The following is an 18,367-nucleotide window of genomic DNA, read 5'->3' on the forward strand; positions in this document are numbered from 1 at the left end:
GGGGCCTAGGGATTGCAATACCGAATGAAAATACCAATACCGGTATCTCGGTATTTCCTATTGAAAATATCCGGTATTCGTAAAATAATTGAAAAAACACAGAAGTAGGTATTTACCAATAAATAAAATATAGTTATGTAAAAATCTTTTAAAAATATTAATATTTTATAGCATGTGTCATTCATTGCTGATCACCAAGGATGATGAAGGGTCACGGAAGTAAACCAGACATCGCGTAACCTGACATAAAATACAATCCTGTTTTGCCTTTTATGTTAATTTATACATTTTGTTTCCACTTTATATCGGTATTGTCCGATTTTCAAAACCGGTATTTCGGTATCGAAAAATACTGGGATACCGGTTTTAAAATACCGGTATTCCAATACCTGGTATGACCTGAGTAACCACATAGCAGCTTAGAGAAAACTTTGCATGCAACGTTGTGTTACTTATTTTTTTACGTAGTTCCTACCTATTATTTCATTAAGTGGACAATTGTATCATGTGCATAAGATAACTAAATACAAAATTTTATAATATGAATATCTTACCTTGGAAGTAACTCTTCGTTCTGAGGTATGACACAGATAACCTTAGTATTGAAAGTCGATCCAATTTACTAAGGATGTTCTGCTCAAACGGAAGAAGAGACGCGAGGGTATCGAGCTCTGCGTTCAGTCGCTCCCTGTGACGTTTGCTAGGGTTGCTCTTCGTCACTCCGTCTTTGGGGGGTGGTTTCAAGCTGAAAAAAAATAAAATATACTTTTTAGAATAATATTGAGACATTTTTGTTTCAGTGTATATGTATCCATGCAATTATTATTATATCTTTTCTGAAACAATAATATAGAATTAAATTATCTCAATGATGAATGATATTTTTTTTATTTATCTCAGTTTTTTATTGTTTAACATATTATTTTGATTAAAAAAAACCAATAAAATATCTTAGTGAATTGATTGTATATATTTTGGTTAGCATCTTGAAATATTCAAATCGAAATTTTCGTAGCATTATATCAGGAGGCCTAGAAAAATGGGTGGAAAAAATTAAATTAGTTAAGTGGAGACTACCCCCTCTTAAACTGTCTATATTTTAGTCTTTACAATAGAGTCACGCAATGTGTGTTCAGTGGCTCTGCTCCCCTATTCTTCATAATAACTTAAATCAAACTTTCGCTACGACGCAACAAAAGCTCTACGGAATCGTTTTACTTAGGACCAACGTCTACGCCAGTACTACGCCAGATTGAATATATTACCGCTGTAGGCACAATGGGACACATAAATAAAAATGGTTGCCCTTTCATTTACATGATTTGACATCCATATTATGATAATATTGTACATTCACCTTGATTGTATTGCTGGTCTACAGAGTTATTTGAAGTTGCGATACATTCAATTTTACGCACTACGGTAGCTTCGATAAGTTGCGATGCATATTCGAATTCCACTAGGTTTAAAAAATTCAAGACTTCTCTAAGGAGGTTTTTCAAAATTATGTATTTTCAATAAAAAGTAATATTTTAACAGGATAGCACTTCGTCGTATCCGATGTAAAACTTATTGACTACACTAGTGTAGCATTGCTATGATTTACATACATATTTTTTGATTTTTGCAGGTTTAGATTACTCGTAGAGTCACCATTTTAGACTAGATATAAATCAGTCGATATATTTAATTGCAAATGATTTTTATAGAAGACCCTAAGCTTTTTTGTTTTTTTGAATAATCATACCAATGTTTTCTTTACGTCGATTACTATTTTGACTTACACGCCATTATCAACACTAGATATACCTTTACGCTTTTAATTGTTTTGATTGATGAATTTAATATTAAATTCTACATAGATGTTGCTTCTTTTCGTAAGATTTAACCTTTAACCAGAGGTCAGTATATTATTTCTTTACTGCGATATATTATTGGAATAATCAGTCGCAATTTTATATCCATTGTTATTAATATTTGTAATTGAATTAATATAAAAATAATTCATATTAATATAGAATTTTCAATAGGTTTCGCTAAATTCACGTAATATATTATACGAAAACGATATGAAAGAAGGATAAATAAATAATCATTTTATATTATCTTTCATTATAACCATACACTTAACAGAAAATATCGTTATCTATTTATAAAATAGAGCTAGCTATTTCGGTTGTAACAGGCAAACTATATTAATTTTGGTTTGATATGGCTTATAAAACCTTCAGGAAGAGACAAGATCAACTTTCTCGTAGTGTGCGCCCAATATAACATCCGGCTGTTGCGTCTTGCTATACCCCGCACAAACCTCACCCATGGATAGTCAGATACCAGCGTATCGGCATATGCTATTATCTATAATAATTAACTCAGAAAAATATATTAGGTTTTAATTATTACTTTCAAAATTAATGTAGGTAGTATTGTCATTAATAATTTAAAAAAAAAAACGAATTGCAACGAAATAATCATATAGAATGGTGTTATTCTTTAAATAACTAAATTTGTGGTATTTGATATTACTAATAATATTATACTACATATTTTACACACACTATAATATTATGTTGTATAAATAATAATCCTCGATTACGTCGTAATAATGTTGCATTAACTTCAATAAACTGCAATAACATCGGATAAAACGCGCATTGGCACCTTAATTCGTTCCACATAGCGCTTTTACCTGGCTGACTAATAGCGTCAGCCCACCTGGACAGAAACACAATGCGTTCCCACCGGGATGATTAGTTTATCTGTGGATAATATTCATTTCTGCGGAGGGATGCGCCCCAGCCCGTCGGCTCGTAGGGGGAGAGACCCATTAAATGGCTAAAAACAATTTATCTCGAATACCATAATGCGCGATACCCGTCAAACGTCCACAATTGATTAGGCGCTCAACTGCGATTATTATGATTGTAGAATATTATTTGTTTTAATAACTGTTCTGCACCCCTGTTAATTATTAACTGTTACTTGTTTACACCTGGGTGTTTCTTGCAGTATACTTCTGAAAAGAACGGCTGTTAACAATATGTATAAAGCGCATTATACATTTTTTTTAAATACATTATCATTTGAAAACCCCTCAAATATTGCTTTGAAAAAAATACGACACCCGACGATATTTGAACCTGAACCACTGGATTTACGCCAATTTGCTTCAACCAATTAAGTTACGTGTGTCCTACGTAATTACTATGAATTTAACTAATAGTTATTACCAGTGGCGGCCGGTGGTTTCCAAAATTGCTTTCATTGGGGGTGCACTCAAAATTTTCTTACCTTATTTAAAAAGCATATCAATTCAGCGTTGTTTCTGTTTAGCGAACACCTCAATCACTTCTCATTAAAGTCTTGAACTGTTTGTAAAAGTTTTTTCTCAATGCTTAACACAGGTAGACATGTTAAGTTAGTCCTGATTCATGGTAAGTATTTCTGAAAGACGATTTAATTCTTTTAATGGTTGAAAAACACTTTTCAATTTCCACAGATGTCATCGGACCATCCTTTTTTTATTCTGACTCTTATTATTATTATTGACAAAGTCTACGTTTACCGACATCATTTTAAAACACATACACTTCACTGATTGAACTATAATTATAAGTATTAAGTATTATAAATCTTTTATTCAAAATTTATCATTTTAAAACACATACACTTCCCTGATTAAACAATAAGTATATATATTGTTATGAATTTATTTTTACGAACAAAACTATCGAAATAACGTGACAAAACACCTAAGAAAGCCGACTATAACGACGACCGCAGAAATCATACTGAATTGTATGTAAGAAATAATATTTGAAGAAAATATTAAAAAAACAAAACTATCGATTGTTTTGAATAGGTAGGTACGTATTTTTCGAGTCTCGACAAATCGTCAGTTTCTTCGTCTACAAAAAGCAATAAAACTCCAGCAAAATGCCTGCATTGTTAAAAATATGACATCATGTTATACATATTCACTCTTTATGAGAAAGAACATGGTAACTAAGATTTTAATTTTTTATAAATTATATTCAAATATTTGCAAATATAGAAGGAATAAACAACCAAAATATTTATGTTGATAATCAATTTTTATTCAATATCAGCCTATTTTCAATGAATTTATAAGAGATTTAAATAAAAAAAAATCTATTTTTTTATCAATCCTGCTAAATCTCAGTTACTACATTTTTCCGCGTAACTTTTGAGCTGCGTCCCTAATGGTCATAAAATTTTGTGTATTCATGAGTTATTTATCGTTTTCACGTTACGGCTTGAACTGTTATTACCCAATGTAATATGAACGGCAAACTAAGATCCATATTTGTGCGTTCCGACGAGCGCACGAATTCGGTGACTGTTTACTGAGTATATGCTTTTGGTATAAATTTACATGGATTAAATTGCGATAAACGAGTGATGACTTATGAATAGCATTGTTGCACATTGAGTGATGTTTAGGAAAAAGCAGTGCAGCGCACATGCATGGTGTTAGAGGAGCCGCCGCTGGTTCTTACATGAAATGCTTATCAAACTGCGTAAATTTTCACTACTTATCGGTGTTTGTATTTTTAAATTAAAGTAAGTACCTATCATTAATTACCTTAATTATTAACCGACGCCCGGATCTCACTATTTTTTTAGTTATAACGTACTTGCACTTGTTAATAATTTAATAAACTTATTTTATTATTACTTTTCATGAACTACACAAGCCATAGTATATAATAGAAAAAATAATCGTTTATCAATAAAATATCTCAAATATTAACCATATAATATAATTTTTGATATTTTATAGATTTAAGAATATTTTTTACAAATTATGGTGTAATTTAGGTAGGGCTTGGTGAATATCCACGATGGACGGCCTATAGCGTCGAGGGTCCCAGGTTTGAATCCTGGATCTGGCAAATACACATATTGTTTTTTAATATGTGTATGAGTCAGAGTATGGACCTAATAGGTTGAGGCAAAAGTGGCTGACATTAGTTTTTCGTAAAAACAAAATCTGTTATCTGTTAAATACAAACCTCTACCCTGTGGAGGCCCATATATGATCCTATTAGGATCGGACATAGTCGAAAGAAAAATTTAAAAAACTAAGTAACACCATCTGTAATATGTATTCATAATACAATGAAAACAAAGAAGCATGACTGAAAAAATGTACAATATTTTTGTCCGATCGCCCATAGCATACTAATTAACCTATTATGGTGTGGTTTAGGAAAGGTTTAATTGAATTTTAACAACTCATTAGCACCATCTACAAATTGTATTCTTAGTTCAACGAAAACAAATAAGTATGACTGGTAAAGTTTATTGTGCACTTTTTATGTCTATCTACATCCTTCGCTACTGCTAAATACTATACGACATTATTAAACAATTCTTATGTTTATAAAATGTTAATTAGTATATAGTTTTACTATACCGATAATCCTGTTCAATCTCCTTAATATTTTTTATATAAACATCTACCTACAGTAGACAGTGGACTATACCATTACTCATTACCCACAATTAGGCATCAAACATCGACACACAAGTCTATGAAACCCCAAATGCGCTCTCTGCTTGACTGATTACCACTGATCATAGAATTATTATATTTTGATGCCCCGAGGCAACAGTTGATGTTGCATCATTAAGGAAAATACTGATGACCTCACTGACTCCAAGCGGTGGGGAATTTGTTATAAAAAAAACCATAAAAAAACATTTAATATGTAATTTATTGAGACTCGTAGTCCCGTATCTAATATAACATTGTTCTGCGAAGCTGTGATGTTAACAATAATATTTTGATTATAAAAATTGGACGTTTTTAGGCTTAGTCGATACTTGGTTAGTTATTTATTAAACTGAGGTTTCTACAATTTTATTTAATTAGTATATTATATCTTAACAACGTTCTTCGCCAAGAGACTAAGAAGATAAAATTCCATGTATGCAACGTGACCGTCAAGCCAATTTTCGTATGGGTATGAAATCTGGATCCTAACTGAGAAACAAAATAAGACTAACAAAGTATTCGAAAACAAAATTCTCCGAATAATACTTGTACCAGTTAAAGATAACCAACGGTAGTGGATCCGTTAGAATGCTATGTTATTCGAATAATTTATTCTTATATTAAAGTCTTGAGGGCGCCAAGACTCAGATGGGCCGGTCATCTTATTAGATGCGATGGATATAGAGCGTTTATGAAGGAACACCAGTGAGCACTTGGCCCATGGGCCACTGAAGTCTGACTGAGTCTGAAATAACTTAGGATAGAGATCTCTGAAAGATGGTTATAGTATAGTGGGTCATGATTCGTAGCGCTAGCGTAAGTAGGTAAATAAGATGTCGCCGTCCACAAATAACAAAATAACTTACAAACCCCGCCAAAAGCATATCATGTAAAAAAAAAACTTCACTACACTTACAGAAACCGGTTAATTAAAATAATACAAATATGCAGATATTTTTATTTTGTTTATATTCATTGTAAAATAATTAAAGGTGTCTTCTTCGGCCATATCTGCCTCTAAGTTGGAGCATATGAACATCACAGGGCGTCTCTAAACATCCCTGTCGCTCGCCAGTCTTCTTCCGTCTTACCACCATCCCTTAGTTCCGCCGTATATACTCTGTGGATAGTATTTAGCGACCTTCCAGGACGTCGGAATCCGATTGAAGAGCAGGAAATCCAGCTTGAAATTCTTATGAAACATCCACACCACGTGACCAAGCCAGGTCTAGTGTGGTGAGAGGCTGCATGGTTTGCTTTTTTATCTCCTCTAATCACAATCATAAGTATCTACTGCAAATACTTTCTCTGAGCCTTCCTAAGGTGCCATGACTCGCTACCACAAGTCATAATAATAAAGAAGCTAGGTAGCGTTAAAACAAACCATACCGACCCGACATAAAATTACTTTACTACAAATATTGATTTGTATTAAGTAGATGATAGAAAAAATACCAGGTGGCAGTGCCACCTGTCAATATTCTTGTATTATTTAGCTTACAATAGTATCATACGCAAAGCAACACAGTGTAACAATATGCACAGCTTCGATTCCAATACTAATATAAATTTGTATGTAACTATTTCGATAAAGCCGGTATATTTTCACGTGAATTCCATCCAAATTAAAAATCGCATGAGAAAACTACCATGCGGGCCCGATTATCCATCATTATTACTATGCAGTGTAATACGAGAGAAGATAGTGTGTGTGCTGCACTGCGTTACAGATGGACAGACAGACAGATAAATCATGACGAATACATATAATGTATAATATAAGACTGTATGTGAAACAATAAAGCATAATAGTATCTATAGCTACTGTAGTGGAGGAAGCTTGCGGCAAACAGATGGGTGTGGAGAGTTTGCCAAGACCCACATTGAATTGTAGAGACAATAATGATGATATATTATAATACCAAACAACGTAAAAAAATAATCCGTCCGAGCGAGTACAGCTTCTGTAAAAAATGTATCCGCAATCAGCGAATCAAACCTTAATTAATCACATCCCAAAATGCCATTCTCAAAACAAAACGACGCAAAGCGGTGTTGCCATTTTTGTGGGGCAATTATTCGCATTCTCTTTTTGAAATTCCCGAATCTGGTGACAGTGTTGCTCGGTCTCGGTTGCCACTAATCCCCATCTGATACGCGGAGTGACCAGAAGTAAAAATAAATGACCGGAACCGAAAGACTAAACAAAAACAACTCCCTGCTTTACCCGAAGCTTCAATAATATCAGGGACGGATTAAAGAAATAATAATAAGAAACATGAAATATTTTTCCATAATTTAGGCACATTTTTTATATTATAACTATTAAACAAATCGATTTTGTAGAAACTAATATCTTCTTAATCGCCAACAGTGTTTACATTGCAAATGTTATGGTGGCAAACTACAAAACGTTACTCAAATTGCTATACTTTTTATAAAGGGCTCGAGGTATCACTGATTAAACTTGTATATTTTAGCTGCATTATTTAACAAAATTAATTATATTGATATATTTTCTATTTTTTTCATATTTATTTTTATAAAATAAATAATGTTTTCAGGCAAATATATAAAAATATGTTAGTGTGTTTATGGTCATTAAAAAAATGTATTTTTAAAAAATTCTGAAATGAAAGTCGTAATAATTTATAATATTATCAGAATCACCCGACAGTGCCGGGTTTTCCACTGTGTGAGTGCCTATATATCAAGTTTCAAAAATACCTATACAAAAAAGGTAATGCACAATAATATAATACAGTTAAAGGTTTATATCAGTGGTTAAAAGAACCACATACCAGTGACGTCCGGTGGAGGTAGGCAGATTGAGCGTTGCTTGGGGGCAGCAGTTACTTGAAGGGCGCCAAATCGAGGAGATACATTTGGATTATATAGAAATAGCTACCTAAACTTAGTAATAACAAAAATATCAATCCAATATCGGGTACGCGATATCTGGTTTACTTCCTTTGCCCTTCGACGTCTTTGGTGACCAGAAACAACACGTGCAGATTTGCGAATAATTAGTCTGATATTTTGTCAGTAATGTATCTATAAAATACATTTCTTAGATATTGGACTCATGAAAGGATGATAAAAATAATATATTAAAAAAATAAGGCGGTTTTTTGGTGCTGCCTAGGGGTGGGATTTTATCTAGGGAGATCACTGCCACATACAATGGCACAATACTCCAAAAGGCGCATTCTTTATCCAAAATATTTATGTATACAGTTGATTCCACTTGATTGATATGAGATGATATTATTAAATTGTTTGTACCTACATGTAAATTAATGTTTGTTCCTTGAGATTTGGTTCAATTCCTGATCCCTATTAATATTATATCTCTGATTATTGTAATAAGTTAATAATCTTATTTCTTTCTTAAATGTGAGTTAAATTTCACTAAGTACAATTAGACAATGATAAATAATATGTTTTATAGTTTATTTTTATTTTACGAACAACATTAATTACACTTATGTAAGTTTGATTAATTAAACGTCATATTAAAAATACAGGACGCTAATACAAGTAAATTTTAACTATTTGATTATACCCATCAGCTGTTGGAGACAGTAATAAATCCGGGGTGTAAATTAGTGTGTCGCCGCGAGAGTTCGCTCCAACTTCTCACTCCTGTGGCTGAGATTGTATGCTTAATAATAGGTTTGTATGTATTGTATGAAACTTAGTTGAGATTTATGACTTCTCGATCTAGCTAATGGATAAGTATTGAACGCTTCGCGGCTACTTAATGCCGTGAGCCGACACTTTATAGCAAAGCTTTATAATGCCTTTAGTTTCTGTGTATTATTGTATTTTTAAATAATTTATAATAATATACTAAAATCAATCAAACATATGTTGTTAGAAATACTTTCAGTCACATCGAAAAAAATGATTTTTTTAAAGTTTAACTTAAACTTATCCCGAAATTTATACGTACACACTTCACCGTGAGATTTTGTATCCGAAATAGATGACCGTATAGTATTGAGATCAAATTCATGTATACATAAACATTTAAAAATACGTAATACAAGCGGGAAAAAAAGAACGGAAGATAACTAAATTGGAAAACAATCATGTCGTAGATATATTATGCTGGTAGGTGCTCGTTAGCATCAAGTCGTGCTTATCAAATTATACCTATAATAATAATGTCATAATTATCAATATCAAATTAATAGGTACAAGTCGGGTTATAGGAAGCCAGGCGGGAACCGCGCCAATTTTCATAGCCGATTTTGGCAAAATTCATGAATTCAAGAATGAAAACCTAACCTCACCTAACAAACAATCCAGAAATCGGCTATTTTTTTAATTTGTTTGCCACTAGCTTCCCTTAAACCTACAAGAACCAATTAATGTTCTTATTCAATCTGATAAAATTTGAAAATTTCTGTATGTAATGCTCCAGGAAAAACGTAATTTTTTTAACTCAATGCTATACAAACAGTCATCTTATTCCGGTAAGACAATTCACGTGCTACGTTTAAATGTAATACTTACATACAATTTACATATAACCTAACTTATTTAGGTTATTCTCATAAGACTGGGCTCTCTAGCAGGCCAGAAACCTTAAATAAATAAAAAAAATACTAGCAAACGGTATAGCTTTCAAGTAATATAATATGATTCTATTTTTTAATTCGACTAAAACCATATTTATAAAATTAATGAACTTTTATTAATAAGGCTGGAAAGCCACATGGATGTTAAAAAAGAACACCACTATAAGTATCTGACAAAATAAATTAACCTTTTTCTTCCAGGCATTGAGAAAATTAAAACGTCAGAGTATTTTCTTTATCTTTTAATAAATAAAACAAAACGGCAAGCATACATTAAAATAGCTCCTTATCACTGTTTGATAAATTGACAGACCTTTGAGTAAATTTAAGAAAACATAAGCAACTTATAAGCAAATCACTATTACTAGTTGTATTCATTTTTTTTTACAAACTTATAGCTAAAATACATATTTTAAATTGTCAAAGTGAGTACCTTCTCTAGCATTTAAGATATCTAAAGGAAAATGTGATTTCGAGTCCTATTCTTTTGGAGCGATACTTTAATACTCTGTCTTTCGGTATGACGAATATATTAGCTTCCATTAACTATTTTTTTTATTCAACGAACAATTCTCAAGATTTAAGAATGTTACATTATTTTTATTGACATGATTTGAAAAATTGATCAAAATTGATGATTGAAAAAATTGATCAAAAAAATTTTTACTTGATAGAAATAATACTGACATGTGATTTTGACATGTCATATTGATTTTCATAGTAACGCACGTATATATTGATAATTTAGTTGCTAGTACCCCAGACCAATAATGGTGTCGAAATAACTTTTCATACAAAACAGAATTAACTGAGATTGAATTCAATTCTACTTAAAGATGGCTAAAAGTATTTTAAAAAAAAAGCATTGGCATCGTGTTCTGATATATTCTAAAAGTTTTAAATATCTAGCTAGTTGGGAAGTTAGTTAAAAATCGATTGCAAGATTTGTACCGGACAAAGAACCACCGGACAAATAAGAATAAGACCTAAGAAAAACATTGTAAAATGGCTGGACTTTTCTAATGTGCACGCCCACGTGTACATATTATAATAATATATTAAATATCTACATTCATATTATAAAATGTAATCTTTAGCACCATAACCATTTACAAAATGACAGAAGACTATAGTTTTATCGCAGTTAATTATACAGTAGATAATATGTACAACCTATGACAATGTCCATCATTAAACGCATGGTGATTGATAAATTATATTTCATAGTCTTAAATTATGATGTCTGTATTTTGAAATGTCACGTCACTTACATGGTCTGTTAGGTAACTCTACATTAAATGTCATACCAAAGACAGTCGCCTGTCAATCGTGAATTGCGATATATTCCATAGCGAGTGGTAAGTATACCAATGAAATTGCTATTATTTTGATTTTCCCTACTTCACAAACACGCAAACAAAATCATTCAATGTATCGCATATGTTTAAAATATTGTACTTCAACAATTCACGATACAATGTAGCAATATCATCACCATCATCAGACTATTTAAATCCACTGCTGAATGAAGCAACTTAAATCTCTAAGTTCTTGGAGAATGGCTTAGCATAAAAAATATTACAAAAACTACATTTAAAATTATTCATGATACAAAAAAACTAATTATTATTTTATAAAATTTAAAACAACATCTGAAACAGAAATATTAGACTTTGTTTTAGAAATATAATATATAGTTACTGCCATAAAATATGTCAATACAGTAGTTCAATAGAGAAAAAAACTTAAAAAACCTTGTTTGAATCTCTATCATTGAGCTTATTTTTGATTAAATGGCTTCCTAAATAAGCACAATTATATTTGGGGTAATTAAACCCCACATAATATTCGTGAAACACCTTTACACCCACAATAATTAACAGTTTGGTGTGGTTTATGGTCTGAAGGTGTTTTTGAAAACGAAAATGGCAATGCAGTTACTGACAATGGAGTAACATAATTATGCAGAAATATAATTACTATTTTTTTTCTGGCGTGAATTAGATGATTTTGATCTAGATCATAATATTAGAAGGTATCGGGAGAAAACATTGATAGTCACATTTTTTTTTTGAGTTAAGTATGCAATGTTTTAGTCAAATATATATTTTTTCATTGTGCAATAACAGACTTGTTGAAAACCATAAGATTTCCAAGTAGAAGTTGATACAAAAATTACAAGTATGGGAGAAAACAATAAATGTCTTATTACCCCCTTTCTTTTTTTTATAAATATACATTTTTGTTATTCTGTTAAATTAACCTAACCATGATACAAAAATGATTAATTTGTTTTATTTTAATAATTCCCATATTTTTTATTCAGTTTTACACTTTAAAATTCAATTATCGCAATAATTACATGTCAATACGTTATAACTAAAATTTTCAGAGTTCTTTTAGGAATCAAATTAAATATGTACCGTGATTCAAAATAACAAAAGATGATTGCCAATAATAACGGAATTTGAGATAACACCTCACACACATAGTTGTTATTAAACTTCGACTTAGTTTTGTACGATTTTTTAACTCATTCGCTGCTGACTAGATAATGATTTTTAAATTACCACCTTTAAAATGGACATTAATTACATCGATCGGTCGCTTGGTCATTACGCGCCAGGTGCGTCTTCAGCGTCTAAAGTATTTTAATCAATAAATCACAATCTGCAGGCATCTTCATTTATTTTAAAATATTATTATTTAATACATATTAGTATGTTTTTGATATTTTACAATAATTGATGTATGTTCAATAATGAATCCTACATTATTATCTATTATGTATTATCGATTGAATAAAAAATTCTTAATTATTATTTTATTAAATAAAAAAATATATATTATATATTATAAAAATTATATATCTACTCGAGTTCCAAATCTAAATAAACTGTGACAATATTATGTATCTGCCGTTTGCAAATATTTTGCATTAAGTTATCGGAGAGCTTTTATAAAAATACATTTCAACTTTAAAACAACACGAGTTATATTAAAGAGCTTTCGACATGATATTAAATCCGTGTCTTATTATAAGAGTATATTGACGTTGGGGCTCGGCTTATCACCGATAAATTGTAATACAGAGCAACATTCTCGAAACTTCGTGACATCTTAAGTCGCTACCTGTCAACACCTTACCTGTGTTTATCCGCACCGAATATGCTAATCACAAACAGTAGCGGCGGATGTCATCAGACACAGAGTGGCGTAGAAAAGATAATATTTTTAAATAATTATTTATGATGATCATTATCCATGTACCCATAGATATTTTAAATACATTTTAAATCATAATCAATTATAAACGAAACTTCCATCAGCAGAATTAAAATATTTAGGTATTATATAATTACATAAATATATACCAACTTCATTCAGTTTAAATATAATATATTGGCTTGGTTGGCATGTAATTTACAGACCAATGATTGCTAAGTAGGGTTCCGGGATTTTCGAGAATTACCAAAAGTATCTGAAGAAAGTACAACTTGCCATCCTTTTCGTAAATGTGTAGAAAATAAAATAGAAAAGGTTGTCACGTAATCTATTAGTAAAACAATAAATCATTTTACATATTAATATATTTGAATATTTATTGTGATGGTTATATTTGAATGATTTAAAAAAAATCATTTAAATCAACACAAAATAATAGACAGACCTACATATTGTTAGTTTCTTGCCAGTAAGCCAGAAATAAAAAGAAAACGTTACGTTTTTTTTCCTCTTGTTGCTGATATTTGATCAGATTTTTTAGTCACGTATGGATTTCTTGAATATTTACTGCATATTTAAGGGATTATTTTAGCCAATAAGGTCGAGAATCACTGCTATGGATTATAACTAACAGGCATTTATATTCAATTACTGTTGAAAAATACTACTATTATCACTTTAAAAAATCCAATAATAAACAGTGACATGTTTGAGTCAATTTTATATTACCGGAAAATTTAAGAGCTATGGCAATCCAATGATATTGTATTTGAACATTATTGAAGAAACATATGTTATAATTATTCAAATTAGAATATCACAAGATAGTGATAGTTTTAAATACCGTCGTAAAATGTTGCAAAAATATCGTAATAGGAAAAATGCACCAAACATGAAAATATTCTCAAAAACAAATACAAATAGGTACCTACGGGATATGATGGACATTATTAAAATACTTAAATTCTCTTGGGCTAGATTCCTTCGACGACTGTTAGGTACTGGATAAATATCGTCAATTGAAATACGTTCCAGAGATTAATAATCGAGAACCATGAAGGAATTTATGGAGAAGCCTTCTTTCAACAGTCAAACGACTTATTTCAAACTATAAATGGTATTAGACAAACAATGTCATGTTTAAAAAACAACAATAATATCTCCAACTATAACTTAAAAAATCTTTATCATTTAATGCGATTTGTTATTCAGAAACGATTTCAAACTTCATTTGGTTTTTCTAGACTATGTCTTATTTAAAATTCTTGGTTTTGAAGGTAATAACTGAATTCAGTAAAGATTAAATCTATTGCAACGAGACGGTGAAAAATATCAAACATTTATATTATTAGAATAATAAAAATATAATGTATTTTTTCTACTATTGCATATTTTCTTCAAGTATCTACTCTGATTTTAGACATATATATTTCTGCAAACTAGTGCATATAAAATTTTATTAGTTAAGTACTTATATACAATATTATACTTAAGAGTTACATATTATGTGTAATGTATAATGTATATGATTATATAATATATTGTTTAAATAATTGTATTTATTATTGTTCAATAATGGATGAGATGCACAGTGAGTTAAATCTCTTAACGCAATCTTTACATACATATTATATTCAAAATCTGTTTTTTTATATTTAATCCCATTCTACAGGTCGATTACCGTTGCAGATATGATACAAAATATTCTTATTAAGGATTAAATATTTGTATTTATTTAAATCAACTTTTTCGATATTTTAACTGTCAATTAGATATATCTGAAAATCACGACGCATGCGTGTTGATTTTTTATAATATGTTGTTTCTGGATACTAGCACTATGCATATGCTCTCTTTTAGTGAAATTATTTTCAGCTAAAACCGTAAGGCTCGTTTCAGACGGGACACCGGTGTCGCGCTCGATATAATATAGGAGACCTTTGTATTCGAACAAAGAGCATTTGTATTATGTTTATGAATGCCCAGATCTAATGAGTCAACGCATAATTTTGCGTTTTAAATTAGAACATAAAACTGGCTGCGGTAATAAAAACAAGTGTATTGGCGGCTTGAGAATGTAGCGGCCGACGAAAAAGTGTACCGGACACGCGTTGACTCATTAGCTCTGGGGCGTTCATAAACATAATACAAAACCCCACGTATTCGATTACAAAGGCCTCCTATAGTATATTGAGCGCGACACCGGTGTCCCGTCTGAAACGGGCCTAATACAACTGGACTGATTGTGAGTAAAAGCGTGACATTTATCATAGCTCAAATTTAGTAGCCGGTTTGTGCATTTATCATTTGAAATAATATTAATCTTCAGATATTTTTCATAATGATTTCATGTACTTGTGTTATTCATCATATGTATTTTATAAAACATTAATTATTATATTTGTGTTTGGAGTCAGAGTATGGATCTAAACCTAAAGGTTGAGCAAGTGGCTTACATCCATTTCTCATTCATTTTAATTCATGTTTAAATAAAACAATTACAATTACGTAATAAAAACCACCGGAATACAAGTAAAATACAGAATAAAATAGGTACCTTGGTAATTTTAAATATAAATTATTCAAAAGTGGGTTAGCAAATAGGTGTTTGTAAGTATCAAATTAGTGTTCTTATTTGATCTAATACAATTGGAACATTGCTGTCTACAGCAGTGTTTCCCAGCCTTCTTCATGCCATGCCCCACCGTAGCCTTTTCAAAAGTCAAATGCCCCACCGGCATCTTTTTTTAATAAAACAGCAGGTAAATTTTCAAATCATATTGTAATATGTTTGTAAACATATGAACCCCTAATGAAATTAAATAAAACCTATTCTAATACATATATTATAACTGAAATTATTTCAAAACACAAATTGAAAATGTAATTAAGTAGAATAAAATAAAAATTAAAACAATAATAAAACACAAATGACAATTGAAATTTAGTACAAACACACACACATATCTTGACGCCTAATTCATAGAAATTCAGTTACGATTGCTACAAATAAATTTTATGTCCGGATATAACTTAGTTAATTTCAGTCTTAGGTCCCCTCTATTAGTTATATCCAATCGATTTCGTTTTTTAATGAGTAAATCGCTTATGGCGCTAAAACCACATTCCACCAAATAAGATGAGGGAAAGGGTATAATTTTCTGGCATGCAAAGTAATATTAGGATATTTTGTGTTAGCTTCTTCGCAAATCCATGCCATTATTCCTTTTATATTAAATAAATTTGTAATCGAATCATCATTTTGCATTTCTGAAAGTTCCTCTTGATACAGTTGTTCATTTGAAATATCTACCAGCATTGGTTGTGTCAACCAAGCTGGAAAATTTATTTCCTTTAAATCAGCAAATCGTTCTTTAAAATCAGTTAATAAAGTTTGCAGATGGTCGAAAATAACAAGTTTAGCATTATCAGTCACTTCACATTTTTAAGCCAGTCAAATTTTTCAAAATTGTTGTTTAAAATATTTTTTTAGACAATTCAATGAAAGTAGTGCAAATATCTTTGTTTTTGCATCGACAAGTGTTTTCATCGATCCTTGAAGTTGGCTATTTAAAATATTTAACTTTTCAAATATATCTGTTAAATAGCTTACATATGCTCTACCGTCGACCGTCATCAAAAACTTCATATTCTTCAGCAAATATCCCCTTATCAATATATCTTACGTAAGCTAGCAACACGGCTTCACTGTCTCTTAAAGTAGATTCATTCATTTGTAGTGAAAATTTCCGTGTTTTCAGCTATTCAACTAGCTGTATTTCAACGTTTTCACTCAATTTGTCTATTCTTCTGCAAACAGTAGTGTTGCTGAGCGGCATCGGCTTCACGAGTTTGTAATCTTGTTGTAAAACTGTTTTAAGAAATGCTGATATTGATGGCTTGATTAGATCCTCTCCTATAGTATGGTTTTTTCCACATTTAGCGATGAGTAGTGAAATTTGGTAACTAGCCTCAAGACTACGTAGACTCTACAGTGTTCCACGAACGACGCATCATTTTTTATCTCAATACTATACGGCCATCTTCTTCTAGTACGTCAACTAACTGTTAACTGAGATACGGTAAAATTTAATACGTACAATTAACAAATAACCGCTATCACAGCTCGTTGGATTGGTATGGAGGGATTGGTGTAATATGGCATGGTAAAGAAAATTACGTACCTACCTTATAGTATTCAAGAAGTTTGAGAAATATTACATATTATAAAGAGTGTATGGTCATTGTACTCATTGCTGATGAAGTCTAGCTTTCGTATTTATATTGCCACCAAAAAAGTCATCCCCGCGCACAATATTAGATATCAACATGTCACTTCCAAATGACGCGAAACATTAACCGATATTGTGCACGTTATTATCCAATGTAGCAATGATAATATTATTTCTGATCAATTACTTTAACATGGGTAATGCAGCGGTCTCCCACACATGACCCCAGGCCGCAGTATCTGACACGCAATGCAGCGTATCGATATCCCCGCTAGGATTAAGCCACCCCTCCTGCGGTTAAGGGTTGCTTTTAATCCGAAAATCCTTTCAGGGGTCGTGTAAATTATTTTGTAATATACCTCCAATGCAACAGTCGAGTATAAAACAAATACTATAATATTCTAGGTATACTACTGTATATACGTATTAATTCTAAAAAAACTCTTATATCAAAACGTGCATTAATAAAAAAGTATATTTAATTTTATTTGTGTATGAATATTTTTTTAAAAATAAAAACTTGAATGTAATGTCCGATTTAATATATAAGCTTTTGTAGTAGGTGTCATTTATCCATTCCATTACTATCGCTGTATGTGACTTGGAATTGCATTGGTGGTGTAATCCGGTTAGATACTGTTTTAAGTCGTTAAGTGAATGTTAGAATACGTGGGGTTATGCTACGATTATATAAAGCCAGCCAATAGTAAAGGTGATACTTTCAGATTAACTGTGAAACCACGCCTCGTTGAGATTTTAATCGGGCAGTATGCATTTTCAAACAGATAAAATTATCAATGACA

The 18,367-nt window shown here is 31.1% G+C and overlaps 2 protein-coding genes across 2 annotated transcripts in view; both read right to left on the reverse strand.

Moving 5' to 3' along the window:
• The window catches only part of ss (aryl hydrocarbon receptor spineless), a 313,191-nt gene that overhangs the window by 176,592 nt on the left and 118,232 nt on the right, over positions 1–18,367 (reverse strand). Inside the window, exon 3 of the mRNA XM_085957000.1 lies at positions 555–745. Coding sequence (XP_085813126.1) covers positions 555–745 — 191 coding nt within the window. The remainder of the gene's footprint in view (positions 1–554; positions 746–18,367) is intronic.
• Positions 16,113–16,969, reverse strand: LOC147065518 (protein FAM200A-like). The gene is made up of 2 exons (XM_085956921.1): positions 16,871–16,969; positions 16,113–16,493 (listed from the first exon to the last, which is right to left on the reverse strand). The coding sequence occupies exons 1-2, from the start codon at positions 16,967–16,969 to the stop codon at positions 16,323–16,325; spliced, it is 270 nt and encodes an 89-aa protein (XP_085813047.1). The 3' UTR covers positions 16,113–16,322.

This window comes from Rhyacophila brunnea, unplaced genomic scaffold (genome assembly GCF_057557595.1).
Source record: "Rhyacophila brunnea isolate RB1 unplaced genomic scaffold, BYU_Rbru_1.0 scaffold_6, whole genome shotgun sequence".
Lineage (NCBI taxonomy): Eukaryota > Metazoa > Arthropoda > Insecta > Trichoptera > Rhyacophilidae > Rhyacophila > Rhyacophila brunnea.